The sequence below is a fragment of the Podarcis tiliguerta genome, assembly GCF_965153285.1.
Source record: "Podarcis tiliguerta genome assembly, chromosome: 2".
In the NCBI taxonomy this organism is placed as follows: domain Eukaryota; kingdom Metazoa; phylum Chordata; class Lepidosauria; order Squamata; family Lacertidae; genus Podarcis; species Podarcis tiliguerta.
Window position 1 is genome coordinate 20774003 of NC_139535.1, and position 23967 is coordinate 20797969.

General features: G+C 47.1%; 1 protein-coding gene across 4 annotated transcripts in view; it reads right to left on the bottom strand.

The window, feature by feature from the left end:
* Positions 1-981: 981 nt before the first annotated feature.
* The window catches only part of ARIH2 (ariadne RBR E3 ubiquitin protein ligase 2), a 46427-nt gene continuing 23441 nt past the window's right edge, over positions 982-23967 (bottom strand). For all 4 annotated transcript variants that reach the window (XM_083426091.1, XM_083426092.1, XM_083426094.1 and 1 more), the window contains exons 5-15: positions 21563-21710; positions 20755-20876; positions 19659-19768; positions 13280-13397; positions 12101-12151; positions 11961-11982; positions 10896-11047; positions 9895-10038; positions 8561-8629; positions 6353-6436; positions 982-5190 (exon numbers count right to left, since the gene is read on the bottom strand). In XM_083426091.1, the coding sequence (XP_083282217.1) occupies positions 5119-5190; positions 6353-6436; positions 8561-8629; positions 9895-10038; positions 10896-11047; positions 11961-11982; positions 12101-12151; positions 13280-13397; positions 19659-19768; positions 20755-20876; positions 21563-21710 (1092 nt within the window). In that variant the 3' untranslated portion in view covers positions 982-5118. The remainder of the gene's footprint in view (positions 5191-6352; positions 6437-8560; positions 8630-9894; positions 10039-10895; positions 11048-11960; positions 11983-12100; positions 12152-13279; positions 13398-19658; positions 19769-20754; positions 20877-21562; positions 21711-23967) is intronic.

Genomic DNA, 23967 nt, shown 5'->3' on the forward strand with positions numbered 1-23967 from the left:
CTACTAATACTTTTTTTATTAAAAAACACACATGACATTTTAGCCTGAGCTTCCCCCCCTTTTTTGGAACTCGAGTAAAGTGCTCCTAGACATGTACAGAGTGCCTTTTTCAGTCTGAACGTAATGAATCCTCGTAGGTCTAGGGTGTTTTGCTAAAGAAGCTGGTAGGCTAAGGCCACCACCTAGTTCTTGAGACACTTCTAAAGGTTTAAAAGCTCCTGCCGTTCAATAATATGTATAAAATGGAATACAGAACAGCTGCTTTCAATTTCAGTGATGAAAGGCAGTTGGACAGCATGTAAAGCCCATGTTGAGTATGTAAAACCAACATTTGATATCATCCCCACACCTTATGAAACCAGTGCCTGGGAGCTACTGGGAGCTTTTGCATAATTCTCTACCTGTGAAATTTATTAACTTCAGGATTATGAAGTAGATCCAACAGTACAAAGTCAGATTTTGTTTTAAAAAAGGAAGGGCAACACCTTTGCCCATATTATTTCCTCAAAAACTTGTACATCTTTCAAGGAGATCCAACTTCACAGGCTTTTTTTTTATTTTAAATGAGAGAACATGGCAGCTGGTAAAGAACTTCCCTCTCCATTCCCTTTTCCTTTTCTACCAGTGTCTTTTTTACAGAGCACATTTCATGCCTTCAGGTTTGCTATTTTGACATGTAAGCCTCTCTACGAACCTTTTTAAGTTAGTGAGCAGGCTATAAATGCTTTGAATAAATAAATGAGGAAGTTGAACACAAAACCATGTTTTGGAGAGAACAAAAAACTGGATTGAGGGACTGACTTGTTTGCATGTGAAAAGCCGAACCTATTTTAATAGGTTGCTGGAAATCGGTGGTACTGTTCAAGCAGCTCCCAGTTTATACTAAAACTCTAAACATTTCTCTTCCTCACCCCCTTTCTCGTTGTATAATGGGAAATGCTGCATCAGTAAGGGAGGGAGGAAAAAAAGACACTACGCACATTTAAAATTAGAAATTCACAATTTATTTCAAATAAACAATTTCAGAAGAGGGAAACTGCAAGGGCTCTTTCCTTTGCCCCTTCCCCTCCTAATGCCGGAAAAGTGTTGGCAGTTTCTTGAGGTTGCTTCCCCCCCACCCATACCTCAGTGAGGGACAGAGCAAAGGCAGCCATGATAATGTAGCACTCTGCATAATAATAAAAAGCTCCCATAGCAGAAGCTACTACCTGAAAACTTGGAACAGTCCAGACTTGAGTGAGCACACATAAGAACTTTCCTAGAAAAAGCTATTGAGAAATGAAATCTGGTTTTTGAAACAAAAACAAGTTTTGAATGAATTGAGAGACAGTGCAATAATAAGAGAACTCTCCAGTTCTTCCTGAAGAAGTCACATGGCACACAGCTGACATAAATTTAGGTTGTCAACAGAAAACTGGTCGCTGCTGCAGAGGAAGGAGTGCTATAGAGAGAGCAAGTATAAAACTTGATTAGAGCAGAGATAGGGAACCTTTGGCCATGCACAAGCTATTGGACTCCCAACTCCCATCAGTCTCAGCCAGCACAGCCAATGGTCAGGGATGGTGTGAGCAGCAACATCTGCAAGGTCAAAGGTTTCCCATCTCTGGATTAGAGGATCTCTCTCCTATTGAACAGCCTCTTTTGGTGTATGTATGCAAGCTTTGGAGTTACAGAGACTTCTGTTTGCCAGGAGATGTGGTGTAACTTGAGAGCTCGGTTTGTTCAGTATCAGAAGTTGTGCAAAGACAGTTTTGTATCTCTTTTATATAGAAAACTGTGGCAGGTAATACTAAATGTAAGCGAAAACCAAAACAAAGTCAGCATTGAAGGTGAATCAAGCCAAGTTTTAAAAAGTAAGAGTGATAGGATGACAACAGCTGCCAGGCTGGCTGAGAGTCAAGCCTTACAGAAAGAGACAAAGAGCTCCCAGTTTAGGATGTTCACCTGGTATGAGGGAAATGCACCTAAACTCTGAGCTCAGGTGCCGCTAATTCTTCATTGCTGTCTTGCTATTGCTACCAGCTTGTTGCAGAACGGCAAGGATTTTCTGAGGCAACAAACTCTGTTGAGTTCTGCTTCAGAACCATTAGCTTCTTTTTCCAGAGTGAAGAGGACACTTTCCTATAGCACAGCCTATTCTTATCAGTGGCAAAACCTCTCTGGCAAAGTCTGAACATGATGGAATTCTAATACAGGGAGCCTGTATCGGGGGAAGAATAAAAATGCCGATCTGTCAACTGTCTGGGACTTAAAAGTGTTAGTTTGTACATATATGAATGCTACCTGCTCTAAACTGGGAGGCAGCTATTAATACGTGATGCAATGCTGGCTTAATATAGCACATCTAAAAGCACTGTACGGGGTTGGTGCCAGCCATGTGGAGGCTACAAGTTTAGAAAACATGACTTTTTAACATTGAAAGTTGTCAATGTGCTACCATCAAGTTGACCAGCTACAACTGGATGTCAGGTGTAAGTGCAAGCCACATATCACTTCCCTTTCACACTGGACAGTTCTGAGCTACAGAAAACATGTGTGACTTAACTTCTCTGATTCAATGAGACCGACCGCTCAGTCTGAATGCAAAGTTTAAAGATAAAAAGATCCTCGTGTCCTTCAAAGGCTGAACACTGTGTTAAGCTAGCAAGGAAGATCAGGTCAGCATTTCACAGGAATAAGTCGAAAGCCATACCTTCCCACAGCTCTTCTGGCCACAAGGCTTATCTGTATCCAACTGCAGCTGGGTTAATGAAATAATCCCGTGCTAGCACTTTACGGACCACATCTCATCAAAACAATAACAAAATGAAGGCTAACATACTGTGCAATTAAAATCACACACACGCTGAACTTCTTGCACTTTGCTAAAAGATTTTCGTCTGTTTCTATATATCAAGGCCCAGATTGGACTTCATGCAGAGAAATGGAAAACATCTACAGCCAAGAGAACACAATCACATGATCTCCGCTTACAGCAGGTAAGACATGGGTTAAAAGGAGCAAGCCTGATGAAGTCATCGTGCCGCATCAGCTACAAGAGACCTATAAAATGGCCAATGGAAGAGAAAAGGTGAACAGAGCAGGAAATGGGGGGGGGGGGGAGAGAAGAGTTTCTCTTCACGGTACTTTTTCTTAGCCTGGTACACCCCCCCTTTCAAGGTCCTGCTTGCGTAATCTGTGGTTAACTGGCAATGGGGTAGGAAGAGAGTAATATTAAAAAGGTCCTGGGGTCATTTACTAAGGAAGCAAGCAGGTAGTGGGTATAATCATTTTCCTTGGAGTGCTTGAGGTAGTATTAGCAGCACGTGAAGGGCGAAAGGGTGGCATGGCAGATTGCCCCCCCAAGAGCTAGGTCAACATCCAGAAATGCTAATTAAAAAACTCCCGCTGAAAGGCCAGAAAGGTAGGTGCATAAAGCACAGAATAATGATCCTAGCTTGCCAGTCCTCCCTTGTCCAAACCAAAAAGATCATCAATGTACAAACAAAAGTTCAGTGCAACATTATTATTTTTTTGTAAACAGGTAGCAAGGTGTTCTTATTTCAAATCGAATCAGAGTAACTTCAGGAGAGGGCCAGCTGTCCCGTCTTCTTTTCTAGGTGGATAATCAACTTAGGCAACCATGTTGACCATGCGCTGTACATAACCTACACTGCAGTTCTTTTACTGTTTCGAAGCTGACCTCCCACATGAATGGAGGAAAAATTGACCTTTTACACATTCAAGTGTACTAATAATAAGCCACCCGTGAACATAGGTTTGTACCTGACCAAGTCCTACTGAAATTAATGGGACTAAATCAGGCCCATCAATTTGAATGGTCAACTTCAAGCAGGACTAGTGGTGGATACAACTCCTTAATATTCATTAAGCTTCATTCTCACCAATTCTGCTAGCTGTTTTTCAGCCAGCCGCAGTTTCTAGGACAGTGGTGTAAGTTTACCATTGGCACATGTTTCTCAGGACTTGTCTTAGGCTGCCAAGTTTTTGTTAACCCCCTCCACCCCACCCCCCCTTACCAAGCATCATGTTAAGTGTAACAGCTTTCCCTCAATACACCGTGAGGAAGTCTGGTCTTGTCAGGGCCAGACGGGGCCAGACTTGACGTATCACCTTACAGCCATGTCAAGGATCAGGTTGTGTATGACTGGACTGCACAGATACGCAAGGCATGGATGGAACGTGGCTTGTCCTTTTGCCTCCAAGCAAAGCCAGTGCCTGCTACAATGCTATCGAGAGGCAAGGTTGTGTGTTCCCATAACCCCTCAAATGATTTTAGTTTTGGCAGATGAGATCAGTCCAGAGAAACAAAGCGACTAATCCACGCAGGAGACAACCTAAAGCTGATGGGACAGCAGGACCACGACTGTTTCCCATGCTGGCCTGAACTTTGCCCAACTGCCCTTGCAGAGCTAGGGAAGAATAGGAGAGCTACTCGACCGTACGCTGAACTCTGGCCGCTGCTGTTGTCTCCTAGGCTAGCACGGTTCACCTCATGTAGTCACAGGGCAAGCAGCAGAGCGCACATAAGAGGTGCCAAACAGACAGCTGGACTATTTCATAGCTTTCAGCGCAAAAGAGGATTTGGAGGGAAAAGAAGAAAAGCAGCCATTTAGTTTACAAGCAGCTTATTAAAAAGGAAACACTCCAATTCCAATTTATTTTTTAAAAAGGGTTGTGTGTTATTCTAGGGTTTGTTTTTGTATAATTGTACAACCGTTTGAAAATTACATATGCTTGTAATGATCTAACACTATTAACAGCCATTCGGGGGGAGGAAGAAGAAGAAGAAGAAGAAGAAGAAGAAAAATAAAATAAAAGAACTCCTTCCCAGAATAATCCAAGAGACGGGGAGGAAAACGTCCCAGAAAAAAAAGGTGCCAAATCTGAACTCCAGCCTCTAGCCTGGCAAAAACGAAAAGCAGAAAGAGAAGAGAAAACAGAAGACTAAGCTGTGGTGCTGGCTCGTGTCTGGCTTGCAAGGGGAGGCAGCAGTGTTGTCCTCAGCCCTTCTCTGTGGTGGGGGCGGGGGCCAGCTTCTCGTGTTGCTTCTGCTGCTGCTCTCACCGCCACCTCGCTCTTTGCGCTCACCCCTGCGCCCTGACATCTCCTGCTACTTTATGTGTCGTGGAAGTCTTTCAGCAGGGTCCTTCTCCTCTGCTCGGCTATGTGCATCTGATTTTCCAAGTCCTGGGTGGGGAGAGAAAGAGGGCGTAAAATCAGGTTTGTTTCTAGTTTGTGGTGGCAGGGAAACGGACCCACAGACTTGAACGATCAGCAGGAAGGAGGGAACACCAGCCGTCCCTTTTGGTCCCAGTCTCCTCACAGAAACGAGCCCTCTTCAGGTATTCAAGTCTAGATCAGGAATAGTGTGGTAGTTTGATAAGCAAAAGTCAGGAGTCAGGGGGCATTTCCAGAATGAACACCTGAATAGGGCCAAGGTCGTGAGAAAAATGTGTGTGGTTTAGAATAGGAACTCAAAACTTCCTAGTCCCAGTGCCTCGCTCCATTAATTACATCAAGTAGTTAAGAAAATAACACCTAACTGGTGGTCCTTATAGAAGCCAAAAATGAATATCCATTGAAAAATTCACATGCGCCAACTTGGATCTAGGATTCCAACAACTGGAACTCCGCCAAGAAGATAGAGAAGGAGTCTGCCTACTGAAAAGCTGGTCTAGATAGTTGGGGGTCTAGATAGTTGGGGGAACCCCCCAGTGCACTTGGGAAGGTTGTGTAGGGGGGGAAACTGGTGAAAACTGTCTCCCCTCTTTTTCCTCAGAACGGAAGTTGCAGTGGATCTCAGTCTCTAAACAGAAAGTGGCCTCCCATTCATGGAAGGAGCACTCTAGGTCATGGGTAGGCAACCTAAGGCCCGGGGGCCGGATGCGGCCCAATCGCCTTCTCAATCCGGCCCGCGGACAGTCCGGGAATCAGCGTGTTTTTACATGAGTAGAATGTGTACTTTTATTTAAAATGCATCTCTGGGTTATTTGTGGGGCATAGGAATTTGTTCATTCCCCCCCAAAAAAATATAGTCCAGCCCCCCACAAGGTCTGAGGGACAGTGGACCGGCCCCCTGCTGAAAAGGTTTGCTGACCCCTGCTCTAGGTTGTGCCTATCTCAGTTGCCGTGATCGATCCAAAAATATGTGGGCATTTCCCGCTAACTGTACAGAACCTCCAGGCGGCAAGAAAAATGACGTCAAGGGATCTGGAGTGCCATCTCCTCCGGTCCAATGCCAATTCCTCTGCTTCCTTATAGGATTTGTTTAAGCCCTTCTGTGCACGTAATAAGCTCCTGGGATGAGAAGAGGAGGTGGCAGGAGGTTGAACAAGGCTTGTTTACTCACCCCTCTGTCATAACTATCTGCTCTCTCCACCTTCCATGAGAGGTTTTCTATTTCCGCTTCCAGCTGAGCCTGCTGGTATTCGAACTGAAAACATGAAACAGATTGTTGAGGGAAAGAGATACAGGGAGAGCAGCTTCTCATCATCCTCATTCTACCCTACATCTGCTAGTACCGTTCACACCAGAAGGCGCTTCTGAAAAAGCATGAAATACAACAAGCAAAAACCGAAGCACGTTCAATAGATGCAAAGTCACAACAACACAGTGTTCTGATGTGCAACAGTACAAGAGCACCAGAAAGCTTATGGATTCAAAGCTGGGCAAGTTCCCAGTTCCCTATGTAAAACCTGAGCGATATTAATCAATGGTTACATGGACGACGGAATCCAGGAATAATAATAATAATAATAATAATAATAATAATAATAATAATAATAATAATTTTTATTATTTATACCCCGCCTATTTGGCTGGGTTTCCCCAGCCACTCTGGGGGGCTTCCAACAAAAGATTAAAAATACATTAAAACATCAGTCATTAAAAACGTCCCTAAACAGGGCTGCCTTCACATGTCTTCTAAACGTCAGATAGTTGTTTATTTCTTTGACATCTGATGGGAGGGCATTCCACAGGGCGGGAGCCACTATTGAGAAGGCCCTCTGCCTGGTTCCCTGTAACTTTGCTTCTCACAGTGAGGGAACCGTCAGAAGGCCCTCGGCGCTGGACCTCAGCGTCTGGGCAGAACGATGGGGGTGGAGATGCTCCTTCAGGTATACTGGACCGAGGCCGTTTAGGGCTTTAAAGGTCAGCACCAACACTTTAAATTGTGCTCGGAAACATACTGGGAGCCAATGTAGGTCTTTCAAGACCGGTGTTATGTGTTCTCGGCGACCGCTCCCAGTCACCAGTCTAGCTGCCGCATTCTGGATTAGTTGTAGTTTCCGGGTCACCTTCAAAGGTAACCTCACATAGAGGGCGTAAGACTTTCATAAGTTAAGACTGCAATGATGTAAGAACCAATCAAGCGCTGAAGGCTGTTCAAAATTAAGACGGCTCTTACTTGATAGCTACATAAGATGTGCTAGTAATTTAAGGTTTCCTATAGGGCTGTGGCAGCGGTGCTTTGATGGAGCTGTGGAGTGGCAGCTACTGGGGCTACCTCTGCCACCAACCTGGAGCTCCCCTGACCTTGCTGCCGCCTTTCCCCATCCCCATTCTGAAGTGGCACAGCATCTCCACCAGCACAGAACACCCTGCCCCCTTTAGAAGTCTCCGTTGCTTTTCCAAATTGGTAAAATTGGGGAGATTTACAAACAAAGCTTAAATAGCACATTGACTCATCTTTTACTTGCCGAATGCAGTTTGTTTTGCATCCCCTCCTTACAAAACAAAAGCAAAGCAGCTGAAAGAAGCAGCTATGCAACTCTGAAGAAGAGGAGAATACAAAACTAGGAAGCTGAAACAGATACTAGGAAGAGTCTGAATTAGCGAGTCATCCCCCTGTAAATAAAAATAACCATGGAAAGCAGGTTTGATCTATATAGTTTTTAAAATGTATATCCCACCACTACTGTCGAAAGCATATGGTAGCTAACAACTCACTAAGTAATTAAGCATACACTACTTAATCTATTGGGACCCGGGTGGTGCTGTGGGTTAAACCACAGAGCCTAGGACTTGCCGATCAGAAGGTCAGCAGTTCTAATCCCCGCGACGGGGTGAGCTCCTGTTGCTTGGTACCTGCTCCTGCCAACCTAGCAGTTCGAAAGCACCTCAAAGTGCAAGTAGATAAATAGGTACCACTCCGGCGGGAAGGTAAACGGCGTTTCCATGCGCTGCTCTGGTTTGCCAGAAGTGGCTTAGTCATGCTGGCCACATGACCCGGAAGCTGTACGCTGGCTCCCTCGGCCAATAAAGCGAGATGAGCGCCACAACTCCAGAGTCGGTCACGCCTGGACCTAATGGTCAGGGGTCCCTTTCCCTTTCCCTTACTTAATCTATTACATTCTGTACTGTTCTTCCTCTGCAGAACTCAACAGTGGTTTACATGTGGTACCCAGGTGGTCTCTCATGCCAACCCTGCAGTCAGAACCCGCTCCCATAACGTGACTCTGGACTGTTTCCAGCTATCGGCAGGAGGCCTGACATTTCCCAGCTCAGTCCTGCAAGAAATTTAGATGACCATTAAACAAAGAGCCACAGGTCTTACCAGTTTCTTTCTGGGGCCAGACTCCATGTAGTAGGCATATGGATATGTGTACTGCAGCGTGTAACGACACTACAATGAAAAGAGAATGAAAGGAAGACAGCTGTGTTTTAATGTCGTGTGCCTGCACAAAAGTTCTCCATGTGTCTTCCAAATGTCGGAGACGCCCGTTTGTCAGTTCTGTGGAGACTGTGCCCACCTTCAGCAGCTAAACCTGCCCAATGTGCGATATACAATGCCATCATGCAACACGGCGAGCAGACAGTAGTAGTAGTAGTAGTAGTAGTAATAATAATAATAATAATAATAATTTATTTATACCCTGCCCATCTGGCTGGGTTTCCCCAGCCACTCTGGCCGGCTTCCAACAGAATATTAAAATACAATACAGTGGTACCTCGGGTTAAGAACTTAATTCGTTCCGGAGGTCCCTTCATAACCTGAAACTGTTCTTAACCTGAAGCACCACCTTAGCTAATGGGGCCTCCTGCTGCCGCCGCGCTGTCAGAGCACAATTTCTGTTCTTATTCTGAAGCAAAGTTCTTAACCTGAGGTACTATTGCTGGGTTAGTGGAGTCTGTAACCTGAAGCGTATGTAACCTGAAGCGCATGTAACCTGAGGTACCACTGTAGTCTATTAAACATTAAAAGCTTCCCTAAACAGGGCTGCTTTCAGATGTCTTCTAAAAGTCTGGTAGTTGTTTTTCTCTCCCTGTGCGTTCCACAGGGCGGGTGTCACTACTGAGAAGGCCCTCTGCCTGGTTCCCTGTAGCTTTGCTTCTTGCAGAGAGGGAACCGCCTGAAGGCCCTCAGGGCTGGACCTCAGTGTCCGGGCAGAACGATGGGGGTGGGGACGCTCCTTCAGATATACTGGACCGAGGCCATTTAGGGCTTTAAAGGTCAGCACCAACACTTTGAAATAAAATACACTCTATACACAATATGAACGGCATGCCAGAGTGCAGCTTCCCAAGGGATGCAGTAGCCACAGAGCTTCAGCAGGCTGTGTGAAAAAAGGGAAAGGTCCACAATATGCTCCCCTACCCTAACCTCCCCACCAAGCAGCTCCAAGTGGTGTTAGCAGGGTAAAAACAACCCACCCCCTGATCTATAATGCAGCAAAGATCAACCCAGAGTGCTAAGACAATCTGGCACCTTCCTTGGCAATAGCTTGCAGATGATGCCAGGCACCTGATTACTATTTAAGCCCTCACAATCAACACAGTTTAAGACCGGCAGGTCCCATTGCCCACCCTCCCCAGCACCCCAAATCTCAACCCATCCTCTTTCTGCACACAGTAGAAAGCATCTTACAATTAACAGCTAGGCACACCCACCTTAGCTAGCAGCTTTGCTGCATTCTGTAGATACTGCCAGTCTATCCACGTTCCCAAGTTGTTCATCACCCTTTCTTGTATCTTCTCTTGAATTTGCTGGTATGTCTGTGCCTCCAGCTGTAAGCTCTTGTTGTGGTTTTCCCACTGTGAAAATGGTGTAAGGTGTAAGACGACGATAAGACGAGAAGAAAGGGGAGGAAAAGACAGGCTGGGAACCGGTAGGCCACAGCAACGCATTGGAAAAGACTTCACAGAAGCACCTTAGAATGCAAAGTCCCTCCTTCAGAAAAGGCAAGATGTACCAGAAAGCAAACATAGCCTTGCAGCTTTCTAAAAAATATTACCACATTATCTTTCGGTAAGTGACTCCAAAAAAGCTAAGACAATTCCATTCACATTAGCATTCCCACTTCAAATCTGCAGCGATATCAAACTGGAGCAAGGTTTTGCCACGTTTTAAATAGGAAAACTTCCTGAAGCATTGCCTGAAGAAAGCAAGGCTTTTCATATATGCTCTTTTTTAATAAGTTATGTGGAACACACACATATATGCAAAAATCTTATTTCCAAAATGTATTTTGGAGGGGACAATCTAGGTGTTTACACAATGCACATACTTTATTATATAGAGATTAAGAATTACAAGCCAAGAGGCAGCTTTAAGCAGTTTTGGTGCAGAGTTATGCAGATTTACAGAAGGCAAACTGTGCACTTGTAGGAAGATTCCACTGCAGAGCACCGTTCGGCACCAGAAAATTTAAAGCAACCTATTGCTGTTGGCTTCAAGGAAAGTGCACTCTCATTACAGGACTGGCAGAGATTATCACTGAAAAGGAGCTTGCTTCCGGAAGAATAACCTTGAGGAATGATCTTGATCTGTGGCTACAGAATGTTTTGTTCAATGAGGGCTTTCTCACAGTCATCATTAGCATTGCCCTTTGCAGAAGGTGGGGCTCACGAAAAAGACTACGGTTAGCTCCAGCCAAGGAGGTGTCTCTTACCCTTTCAAAATAGAACAAGTACTTCTTAAGGGCCTCCCTGGCCTGTGCTTGCTGACTCTGGTTTACAATATCAGGATTCTCTTTGTACCGACTGCATTCATAGTACTCGCTGCCGTGAGTCTTCCAATCCCCTAGACACATCCAGCAGAAGTCTGCAGAGGACAGGAGAGAAAACGTTATTGCACAAGGCAATGAATAAAGCAATGCTTCTTTGAGGAACAAGATCGACACCTCTTCCCCTAAGGGGCAAAGATGCTACCAAAGAGCTTGCACATTAACTAGAAGAGCTACCGTATTTTTTGCTCTATAGGACACACCAGACGATAAGACGCACCTAGTTTTGGGCAGGAGGAAAACAAGAAAAAAATATATTTTGAATCGCAGAAGCCAGAACAGTAAGAGGGATCTGGCTTCTGGGATACCGTGTGGCTGTCCGGGCTTCTGGGATATCTGTGCCAAGCCTCTTCAAGGGCAGCGGGATGAAGGCTCCCCCCTGCCCGGAATAGGCTGCGCATGGCTAAGGCAGAAGCCAGGACGGCAAGTGGGATCACTGCGTAGCGATCCCTCTTGCTGTCCTGGCTTATAGGATAGCTGCACGCAGCCTCTCTCGGGCAGCGGGATGAAGGCACCCCCTGCCCGAAGAGGCTGCGTGCGGCTAAGGCAGAAGCCAGGACAGGGGCGCTGCGCAGTTCTCCCTCTCTGCACAGCGCCTCTCCTGCAAAGGAGTCCCTTCTGTTCCTCCTCCGGCTCCCAGGACAGGCGCGTCGCTGAAGGGCACTGCGCAGCTCTCCCTCTCTGCGCAGCGCCTCTCCTGCATGAAGCTGGAGGAGGAACAGAAGGGGCTCCATTCCTCCTGCCACTTCGCTGAAGGGGCACTGCGCAGCTCTACCTCTCTGCGCAGGCCATTCACTCCATAAGACGCACTCACATTTCCCCTTACTTTACAGGAGGAAAAAAAGTGCATCTTATGGAGCAAAAAATACGGTAGTTTGGGATAATAGTCAAATCAGAAGGATAAACATTTCTCCCAATTTTAACACAAAAAAACTGGTGCTGTCTACTTACCATGTTTGCATTTGGAGCATTGCTGGAGGAGAGAGAGAGGTGGGGGGGGGGGGAGAGAGAAGGCATTAATAAGAAGCAGGCAAAATTTCGCCTATAATTAAGCAGTATAGGATTTCTGATCTTGTCCACAATCTGCTCACCATGTGATTGCAGCCTCCATTCTTTTCAATACAGATATTGCACTTGGGACACTGGAGGGAGAGAGGAAAAGAGAGAACACACCTTAGATTGTCCCATGTGTTTCAACAATCAGGAGTCTGGTCTTTGACAACTCTTCGTACTCCTCTCTTGCACAAGAATTCTCAGGCCTGCCTATGTCGTCAATCCCTTTCCCCTCTCTTTGCTTGGACGCAATTATATTTCAGTCTTGTTCTTCTTGGGAACATAGGAAGCTGCCTTAAACCAAGCTTTGCCTGCAGGTATTAGGGTTTGAGGGACACGGGTGGCGCTGTGGGTTAAACCACAGAGCCTAGGACTTGCTGATCAGAAGGTCGGCGGTTCGAATCCCCGCGACGGGGTGAGCTCCCGCTGCTCGGTCCCAGCTGGACCAATGGATAGACTATAAAACATCTCTTTACTTTGCAGCTTTTCAGTGCTATCCCATGCTGCCCAATATTTCTTCATTAGTTTCTCCTTACATTCGATTCACTTCACACATTCTTCACCAGCACTACAATTAAGATGCCTTCAGGTTCCTTTTACCTTCTGCTCACACTTCCTTTCTTCTAGAGTTCAGAGTTTCTCAAACCTGGGTCTCCAGCTGTTGTTGGACTACAACTCCCATCATCCCTAGCTAGCAGGACCAGTGATCTGGGATGATGGGAATTGTAGTCCAAAAATAGGTGGCGACCCAAGTTTGGAAAATCCTGTTCTAACTTGTCCAACTCCTCTCTGGTGTGATCTGAAACACGTAAATAAGATCTGGTTCTCCTTTCTGGGAGATCGAAGTGATAGGCATCAGGTATGCCAACAGGAAGTTTAGACCAATACTTTACACCCACCCCTTTCACCTTCTTTCCATTTTGTGTAACTGTGCCTTTAGTCTGCTTGGTGGGCACTGGTGAGTCATGTATTAGGAGGAGATGGAGATGAGAATAAAAGAAGGGACAGCACTAGATAGGGGGTGAAATGTTCTATACTCATCATTCTCTGTTTAGAACACAGCACACATTAGCTATAGAAACTGGTTTGAAAACAGTTTGAGAGAAAACTATAAACAAACATCCAGCATGTAAGAGCAGCTTGCTGCGACCCCCCACCGAAAAAACCTCAAAAGGAGCAAAGTTATAAACGGAAAGGTCACTCCCACACACACTTACATCTTTAGTGTGAGCACTGATATAGTTGGCTGTTTCAGAGTCATCTGCACACTTGGTGAGCCATTTTCGAATGGTGGCACAATCTGTGGGAGCATGGTACATCTGCCGACACTTGAAACTTAAAACAAAGAGAAAGGCATGTCCACTTTCCAGAAATCATATTGCAACGGGAAAAAAAATAGCAGAGAAGGGACTCATACACAGCGTTATGTTTTCTCTGTAATGCTGCACAAGCACTGTTCGGACTCCTGGTAGGGTGCATGCAAACACACACATATCCCATGAAAGACCTGTATTTGGCAATGCAACAAAACTTAGCATCTTGCAAATCTCCATTTAAAAAAATGAAAGATTCTAAACTCAAAACACATCTTTAGCTCTTGTTTATGGCAAGGTAAGCTTGGGGCAGGTTATGTGAGCAGTATCATGTAAGCTTTGGGGAAGGGCTGAGTGAAATTTCCAGGAGCCAGACAACAGGGCTGCAATGACCCTCTTCACTCCACCCTGACCAATTAGGAAAAAACAGTGGGAGGAATTCATTGCAGCGCTATGGCAATCATATAGTCTGTGCAAGCATTTCAGCTTGCCAGATGGAACAATTCCACCTCGCTTCACTCTGAGCACTGTTCAAGGGGTTCACCTGCAGCCCCCATCAAGGAATTTTTTTGTGGGGGGGGGAAGGGAAGCCCTGTCGCACTAGCTGGGTGAGGACTGCAGGGCCTGCTCCCTTCCAGGGCCTTTTCCAACTGGCCCAGGGGGCGTGGCCCAGGCCCTCTCTCCCGGCTATAAAGGGACTCCTGCTGCGGGGAATCCTTGGACCATCGGCTGGGTGAGGACTGCAGGGCCTGCTGCCTTCCAGGGCCTTCTCCAACTGGCCCAGGGGGCGTGGCCCAGGCCCTCTCTCCCGGCTATAAAGGGACTCCTGCTGCAGTGAGGCCTCGGACCATCGGCTGGGTGAGGACTGCAGGGCCTGCTGCCTTCCAGGGCCTTTTCCAACTGGCCCAGGGGGCGTGGCCCAGGCCCTCTCTCCCGGCTATAAAGGGACTCCTGCTGCAGTGAGGCCTCGGACCATCGGCTGGGTGAGGACTGCAGGGCCTGCTGCCTTCCAGGGCCTTCTCCAACTGGCCCAGGGGGCGTGGCCCAGGCCCTCTCTCCCGGCTATAAAGGGACTCCTGCTGCAGGAAAGCCTCGGACCATCGGCTGGGTGAGGACTGCAGGGCCTGCTCCCTTCCAGGGCCTTTTCCAACTGGCCCAGGGGGCGTGGCCCAGGCCCTTATCTGGAACAAACTTTTGGGGAAGTGTGGGAAGTGTTCTGCCATTGCTTCCCTGTTCCAGGTGGTCATTGTGCTTTAAAATGTCCTCAAGCAGTCGGTGGCAATTTAGGTTTTTATTCCTTTTTTTCTTTTTTCCTTTGTTGGGGGTGGGTGGGTGGGATGGATAGTTGGTTGGGGATTAATTTTAGTACAATTGTTCTGTTCCTTTTGTTGTTGTTTTATTGGTTCTGTATAGTTTGTGTTTTTTTTTTAAGGGGTGGGATCAGGGCTGCCTGGGAGTGGCTCCCCAGCCAACATAATGGCTGGGACAAGTTTCACAGGGGGGAAAGCACTGGGACATCCGATCTCGGTGATCATGGGCAGGAGGCGGAGTTACGCTAAGACCAGACCATGTCATTACCGAGGAGGCAGGTTTAGTCGTTGTCTGAGGACTATCCCTGCCTCCGGGTCTGGCCTTGACCGGATGGATACTGGAATCAACAGGGGAAACCCACATGACCTGAAAGTGTTGCTGTGCAATGCCAGGTCAATGATGAATAAAACCACTGCCATCCACGACTTGATTGTGGATGGAGGATTTGACCTGGCATGTGTGACGGAGACCTGGCTGGAGGAAGCAGATGGGCCTGTCCTTGCCGCTGCTTGCCCACCAGGTTTCTCTTACGCACAGCAACCCAGGTCATGTGGGCGGGGAGGGGGGGTTGCAGTGATTTTTAGGAAGTCACTAGCTTGCACCAGGCGTCCTACTGGGAAGATCCAGCTCTCTGAGTGCATGTTCTGGAAGTTGGGCAATAGGGGCAGTACAGGATTCCTTTTGGTGTACCGACCTCCCCGCTGCACCAAGGATTCCCTGTCCGAGCTGCTTCAGGTCGTGGCGGATTTTCTCCTGGAGACACCTAGTTTGGTTGTCCTAGGGGATTTTAACATCCATGCCGACACGACCTTACAAGGGGCTGCTCGGGACTTCGTGGAAAGCATGGCCTCCATGGGGCTGTCCCTGAATAAGTTTGGCCCAACTCATAGTCATGGACATGCCTTAGACCTGGTGTTCACCTCTAGTGACGTGGGTGATCTGACACTAAGTAAAAGTGAAACAAAAGAAGTGCCATGGTCAGATCACTTCCTGGTGCAACTGGACTTCTCCGCGACCCTTCCCCTCTGCAGGGAGGTGGGACCAATTCGGATGGTCCGCCCCCGCCACTTAATGGATCCAAATGGTTTCCAGAGAGTGGTAGGGGATGCTTTAGCCCATGTTGATGGCCTTTCAGCTGATTCCCTGGTGGCCCGCTGGAATGCGGAGTTAACCAGGGCTATCGACTGTCTGGCTCCGAAGCGCCCTCTCCGATTGCATGGAGCCCGAACAGCCCCGTGGTTTTCTTCGGAGCTGAGGGCGATGAAACAATCGTTGAGACGGTTAGAGCGTCGGTGGCAGAAAACTCACTCCGAATCTGACCGGACACAGGTTAGAGCTCAACGTCGAGCCTACCAAGTGGCGATAGCGACGGCGAAGAAGACTTTCTTCACCGCCTCTATTGCATCTGCAGAAAATAGTAGCAGGAGACTCTTTCAGGTGGTTCGCAATTTAACAGAACCACCTTTACCACCGGGGCCTTGTAAAGACCCCAAGATCTCCTGCAACGATTTTGCAAAGTTTTTTGCAGATAAAATCACTCATATTCGGAAGGAGCTAGACACCACCGTGGGAGCAGGGCCGGGGCGGGAGAGTGCTAGAGCTCTGTCTGGTCAAGTTGCATGGAATCAATTTCAATCCGTTACCCCCGAGGATGTGGACAGGCTGCTTGGACGCGTGAAACCAACCACCTGTCTCCTTGATCCTTGCCCATCCTGGCTAATAAAAGCAAGCCGGGAAGGGCTGGGCGATGGGCTCTGCGGGGTGGTGAATGCTTCCCTCTGTGAGGGAACATTCCCAGATCCGCTGAAAGAGGCGGTCATTAAACCGCTTCTTAAAAAACCATCTTTAGACCCGGCCAGTATGGCCAACTATCGCCCAGTCTCAAATCTTCCATTCTTGGGCAAGGTGATTGAGCGCGTGGTTGCTGAACAACTCCAGGCACGCCTGGAGGATGCGGACCATTTGGATCCCTTCCAATCGGGATTCAGGCCTCACCATGGGACTGAAACTGCCTTGGTCGCGCTGGTTGATGATCTCCGGCGAGCTAGGGACAAAGGTGAGAGTTGTTTCCTGGTTCTGCTGGATCTCTCAGCGGCCTTTGATACAATCGACCATAACATCCTTCTGGACCGTCTAGAGGGGCTGGGAGCTGGGGGCACTGTTATACAGTGGTTTCGCTCCTTCCTCCTGGGCCGTGTTCAGAAAGTGGTGGTGGGGGATGAGTGTTCAGACCCCTGGGCCCTCACTTGTGGGGTGCCTCAGGGTTCCGTCCTCTCCCCCATGCTTTTTAACATCTATATGAAGCCGCTGGGAGAGATCATCAGGGGGTTTGGACTGGGTGTCCATCAATATGCAGATGATACCCAGCTCTACCTCTCTTTCAAATCAGAACCAGTGAAGGCAGTGAAGGTCCTGTGTGAGTGCCTGGAGGCGGTTGGAGGATGGATGGCGGCTAATGGATTGAAGTTGAATCCTGACAAGACAGAAGTACTGTTTTGGGGGGACAGGAGGCGGGCTGGTGTGGAGGACTCCCTGGTCCTGAATAGGGTAACTGTGCCCCTGAAGGACCAGGTGCGCAGCCTGGGAGTCATTTTGGACTCACAGCTGTCCATGGAGGCACAGGTCAATTCTGTATCCAGGGCAGCTGTCTACCAACTCCACCTGGTACGCAGGCTGAGACCCTACCTGCCCGCAGACTGTCTCGCCAGAGTGGTGCATGCTCTGGTTATCTCCCGCTTGGACTACTGCAATGCGCTCTACGTGGGGCTACCTTTGAAGGTGACTCGGAAACTACAACTAATCCAGAATGCGGCAGCTAGACTGGTGACTGGGGGCGGCCGCCGAGACCACATAACACCGGTCTTGAAAGACCTACATTGGCTCCCAGTACGTTTCCGAGCACAATTCAAAGTGTTGGTCTTGATGTTTAAAGCCCTAAATGGCCTCGGCCCAGTATACCTGAAGGAGCGTCTCCACCCCCATCGTTCTGCCCGGACACTGAGGTCCAGCTCCGAGGGCCTCCTGGCGGTTCCCTCATTGCGAGAAGTAAAGCTACAGGGAACCAGGCAGAGGACCTTCTCGGTAGTGGCGCCCGCCCTGTGGAACGCCCTCCCAGCAGATGTCAAAGCGATAAATAACTACCTGACATTCAGAAGACATCTTAAGGCAGCCCTGTTCAGGGAAGTTTTTAATCTGTGATATTTTATTGTATTTTTTGTTTCTATGGAAGCCGCCCAGAGTGGCTGGGGAAACCCAGCCAGATGGGCGGGGTACAAATAATAAATTATTATTATTATTATTATAGCAGAAGTCCTTTCACCCCTACCCCATCCTCTGACGGCAGTGTTCTGGTTTTTTTCTGCAGTGTATTCACAGCCTTACCCATTTGTCACTACGTACAGGAAGTCAAACGGAATCCGTTCCGGAAGTCCGTTCAACTTCCAAAACGGTCGGAAACCAAAGCGCTGTTTCTGATTGGCTGCAGGAAGCTCCTGCAGCCAATCAGAAGCCACGGAAGCCCCGTCAGACATTTGGGTTCCAAAGAACGTTCTCAAACCAGAACACTCACTTCGGGGTTTGCGGCGCTTGGGAGCCAAAACATCCAAGCAAAAAGGCATTTGGGATCCAAGGTACGACTGTATTGTAGTAAAATACTGCTGTGTTCCCAGTGGCGTAGCGTGGGTTGTCAGCACCCGGGGCAAGGCAAGTAATTTGCGCCCCCCCCCGCTGCACTATCCCTCCCCTAGATAGTCCCTCGCTCTCTCTCCGCACCGCACCGCACGCCTGGCACCCTCCCTCCACAGTGGGTGGCGACCCGGCAGCTCGGATCGGATTCGCACAGCCAGCACTGCAGTGAGAGTGAGCGAGCCAGGTAGGGGCAGAGAGCTGCGAGTGCGAGCGCGCGCCCCCCCCAGATGTTGCGCCCGGTGCGGCCGGCCCCCCCTGCACCCCCCACGCTATGCCACTGTGTGTTCCTCAAAGTCCTTATAAGCACTTCTTTTCCCTACCTTATTCCATCCCTCTGGTGACAGTTCACTCAGGATAGGTTATTTGCAGACTGTGCCATCCAATCAGGGAGGCTTGATTGTGAATAGCCATCATGCACTCCTGGCAAATTATTTCTACTGTAGCCGAGGCATGGGGAACCTCAGACCTGGAGAACCAAACACAGCCCTACCTGGTCCTCAAGACTCTCCCAGGTTACACCCCTCAGCAGCCCTGCTCCATGGCTTCTGCCTGCTTTTTCTGAGTGCTTTTGCCTGCTTACAATGTGTTACTGAGCTGCAATAATGCCTCCGGTTTGTCTGGATGGAGGCTGACAAGATGTGTGGAGTTTTCGGGGCTGGAACGTAGTCGATGTGGTACAAAAGGCAGGAGACACATCCACTTTTGCTCCTGGCCCTGCCCAGGAGGTTTACCATGAGGGAATGTGGCCCTTGAGCTGAGAAAAGGTCCATAGCATCTCCTTTGGGTGTTCATTCAACGCTCACAACTTTAATGGGGATTGTCTGTAGTTCAGTGGCAGAGCACATACTTGGCATGAAAAAGGATCCAGGTTCGATCCACGGATCTCCAGGGAGGGCTGAGGAGGACTCCATTCTGGAGAGCCGCTGCCGGTCAGTGTCAACAATAACAGAGTTAGAAGGACCACCGGTCCAACTTGGTGTAAGGCAGTTTCCTGTAACCCTAATAAATTAATTTGGCCAACCATTGACAATTCTGCCTTAGAGGTAGCTGTGTATAGCTGTGTTTGCAAGCTTCTTCAGCCACGAGGGACACTTCCAAAGCTCGACTGGAGAAGCAATTTGGCATGGGTAATTTGATCTCACCAAGGTTTATTTTCATATACTTTGCATTGGATGGCCTAAGCAGCTTTTTTGAAGTCTCCCTCTCTGGACTATTCCGGTCCCTTGACTAAGGAAAACTCATGCCTTGTTGTCCTCTGCTCACAACTCAAGTTTAATTTTCTTACCAGAAAACTTCATTGCATCGATTGCACTGCACTCTGCGAGCTTTGGGCTCCTGTACCTGTATGACCATAGGGCAGTCTGCGCCGGGACAGAGCTGCAGCTGGAAATGGCTCTGCAAAGAAACCCACCACAAGCCTGTGTTAGAAACTGGCCCAGCGAGAGGGAAAGAACATTACTTCTGATTTATCGCGTGTAAAAAGGCCCATCATATCATATCATATTGGAAATCTAACCTATGGAAGACCCAATGTAGGTCTTTCGTATCCTTGTGAGAAAAAAAAGGATGGAAAATTCTCCTGCAGACTTCCAAGAAAGATAAAAAGCTTTTTAATGTGCCCTGGCAGCCAGTCTGATCCATACATTATTTTTTCACTGTTTTCTTCTAACTGCTTTATGAAACTGATATTATGCCCTTATTTCTTGCTACAGTTGTTTAAATAGCATCTCTTCAGGTCAGTTGTAAATTCATTCAAGAAATTAAACTGATTTAAACAACTGCAATTCTTCTCTTTATCAAGTGGAAGAAATAATCAAGAAATCGTATTTAAATCTCTTGTGGGGGTATAGATCAACTGTATTTGCTTTTTTCATGTATATCAGTGGTTTGGGTTTTTTAAGAAAAAAAACAAGGATTTTTTTTAAAATATAAGGAAGCCTTGATAAAATAAAAAGATTGGATAACTTTATATCTTATTGTATATTTATTTAACTTTATATAGTGATTGAGTAAAACTGGAGCATTTGGCAGCTAAGTGAATCTGTCAGGATAGAGGACAATGAGTTTTAGTGAAATGATGCTAATTCACAGAAATGTATTACAGTGGGACCTCGGGTTACATACGCTTCAGGTTAAAGACTCTGCTAACCCAGAAACAGTACCTCGGGTTAAGAACTTTACCTCAGGATGAGAACAGAAATCGTGCGGCGGCAGCAGGAGGCCCCATTAGCTAAAGTGGTACCTCAGGTTAAGAACAGTTTCAGGTTAAGAACGGACCTCCAGAACGAATTAAGTTCTTAACCCGAGGTACCACTGTACGTGCATTTCCATGGCATTGAAGAACACGCAGAACACCCTGATGGTAAAAGAGCAAACCATACCTCAATGTAATCCCTGAAGAGGTAGCGTCTGTATTTGTCTTTCAGCTCCTCGCTAGGTAGCAATGGAAACACAAAATCTTCTGGAGTCCGGAGCAGGCAGTCCTGAGCCATGCAGGAGACACCTGTTTAAAAAGCCAGAGGAGCTATTGCATGTGACGACCTCATTACTGTGTCACCAGCGACAAAGAAGAAGATGATGATGAAGAAGAAGAGTTGGGATTTGATATCCCGCTTTATCACTACCCGAAGGAGTCTCCAAGCAGCTAACATTCTCCTTTCCCTTCCTCCCCCACAACAAACACTCTGTGAGGTGAGTGGGGCTGAGAGACTTCAGAGAAGTGTGACTGGCCCAAGGTCACCCAGCAGCTGCATGTGGAGGAGCGGGGAAGCGAACCCAGTTCACCAGATTACGAGTCCACCGCTCTTAACCACCACACCATACTGGCTTATGTTTATATTCTCTCTCTCTATCTCTCTGTCACCAGAAGTATTGAACCAAGAGAACAGAGAAGACTGAGACAGCTGACTGTATGACTGAATCTGTGGGTGGAGACCAGGAAGTTACAGAAAAGGCTGCGTGGGACTGACCGATGTCCCACAACAAGTTCTGTAACTGCTGGGGTGAAAAACTTAAATAAATGCAACTTAAGGCATTGGATCAGCCACGCTCCATGTATCGGGGATTGGAGGGTAGCAGGCTCCCCACCTCTGCTCACGTAAGATTATGAAAACATTTTAAAGTTGAAAGAAGATAGGAGGGAAGAGACACGTGAAGGGGTACAGAAGGGGTACATTGCTCTGAGCTCACCAACTCCAACTCCATCCTTGACGAGAACTGTACAGTGCTGCTCCCAGCAGCTGCGGCAGAACTGGTGCTGACAAGCCAGAGACAACAAATTTTCCTTTCGGACAAACTGCATACACACCGCGCAGTGCTGGGAGGAATGTACCATGGCCTGGGATTCAAAAAGGGGGAAGGGAGGGAGAGAAAGCTAAAATTACTGACAAGAGCCCAAACTGCAGTTTGCAGCAAACAGTCTGGATGAGTTGCGACGTCTCTCGTTTCATCCTACGTGGGAACTGGCAGCAAGAATGGAACGCAATGCAACACCTTGTAGTTTCTTGGGATGCATTCGCACTTCGCTGGCTCATAGATTACTGCAACCATTTAATTTATGCTGTTCACATGTCACTTTGAGCTTCTGACAACTGCTTCTCACTGTTCTTTTCAGAATCGATTTAACGGCTATCCCCCAAGGCCTTGGCCAAATGGGAGGATGGATTAAAACCAGGGAGGAGGACAAACTAGGTTTCACTCTGTGGCCAGATCAAAGAGGGAGCCATTTCTTTACGCTGCTCATATTACAGAATAAATCAGCAGCAAGAATGATTAGAAGGGGGTATTCCTTTACAGTGGCGCCTCGCAAGACGAAATTAATTCGTTCTGCGAGTTTTTTCGTCTTGTGATTTTTTTCGTCTTGCGAAGCACCACTGTGTATTGACAGTTTCCTATAGGAATGCATTGACGGTTTAAAAAAAAAGGCGCAAGATGTTTTCGTCTTGCAAAGCAAGCCCATAGGGAAATTCGTCTTGCGAAGCAACTCAGAAAACGAAAAACTCTTTCGTCTTGCAAGTTTTTCGTCTTGCGAGGCATTCGTCTTGCGAGGTACCACTGTATTAGCTAATTCTCAAACTCAGACTTGGTCATCAAAGAGTGAATATTGCAGCAGTGATAATTGGATCAGATAAAAACAGTGGAGAAACAGTTGTAAGCAAGCATATCAACAGAGCCACCAACTCATTCATTTGACAACTCATTCATTAAAGTTATGTGGCCTATATTATATTAAATGCATGTTTATTAGCCACACAACTCCAGCTCACGTTTGAGACACTTTGTGCCCAGTTATATCTTGTTGATCTACCAACAACGTTAACAAATCTCCAGCATTGGATAATATACATGGGGTTCTACATATTGATACACTTTTATTGATAGCAATGTATGTTAAGTGAGCTTAAGTATATGGAATCTAATTGTGATCCGTGGAGACACTTGGACAAGTTAGGCCCACTTATCTGCCAATGGCAAAAGAAGCTGTTCCTCTCAAGAGTCTCTGGATTTGCAGTTTTCAGCAGTTACCTTAATTACATCAACACTGCAGGGTAGCAAGTGGACAATAGATCAGCTATTGCAATAACTATATACCACCCTATTCTAAAATATATATATATATATATATATATATATATATATATATATATATATATTGCTCTACATCAGGGTTGGGGAACCTTTGGCCCTCCCTGATTTTGGACTCCAGTTCCCACCGACTCCAGCCAGCACAGACAATGTTCAGGGATGATGGGAGTTGTAGTACAGCAACATATGCAGGTTCACAGGTCCCCCCCCCCCATCTCTACAGGGTAAGACATGTTGAGGGCAACTAAATATATTTCAAGTAAAAGGGGAGAAGCAATAGAAGGCCTGATCTTTTGGATAGCAAGCTGCTCAGCACAGTATTGGGTGCTTTCTGTGAGACAGTAGGGCAGCGAGGGTGGTTTTGATCTCAGGGCAATTACATACATTACCAGCAAACTCATTTATGGTTTGGAATGTAGCTCAAAAGAACCCTCCAACTTGCACATCCTGTTTAGAGCGTAAGAGAGATACCTTTCTGCTCACAGAGATCCCAAAGATGTGCAAATGTCCCAACCACACTTGTAAAAAGGTTAAATCTATGAACCAGAAGCTTATCTAATCCATTTTCCAAGTCAACTAGGCAAGGTTTTTCCTAATCAGAGAGAGCTTTCTGGATACACAAGACCTTTCTGCTTGAAAGTGAAAAAGCAACCTCTTTCCAGAGCTGGTAGCTTGGTTAGCCATACTCTTAAAACAACACAGCTCAGGGTAACTTTCAAGAATTGTTGATGATACCACAGAACTAATCCTTTACTATGCAGATTAAACCCTACAGATCCTGACCAGCACTGCTATACAACAACCGGCAGCTGAAGTGCATCTGACTGCTTTCTGCGGCAAAATCTGAGAGATCCGACCAGATCCAAAAGGTCAGGATCATAGCTTTACGCCAGAATTTTATTACTGAACCCACAAGAGCAGCACTGCATGATCCAGCAGAGAGCAGGCAAGGAGGCAAGAACCAGTCTCTGGGGAACAATACAAGGAGTTTTAGCATCAAGCATGCCGGA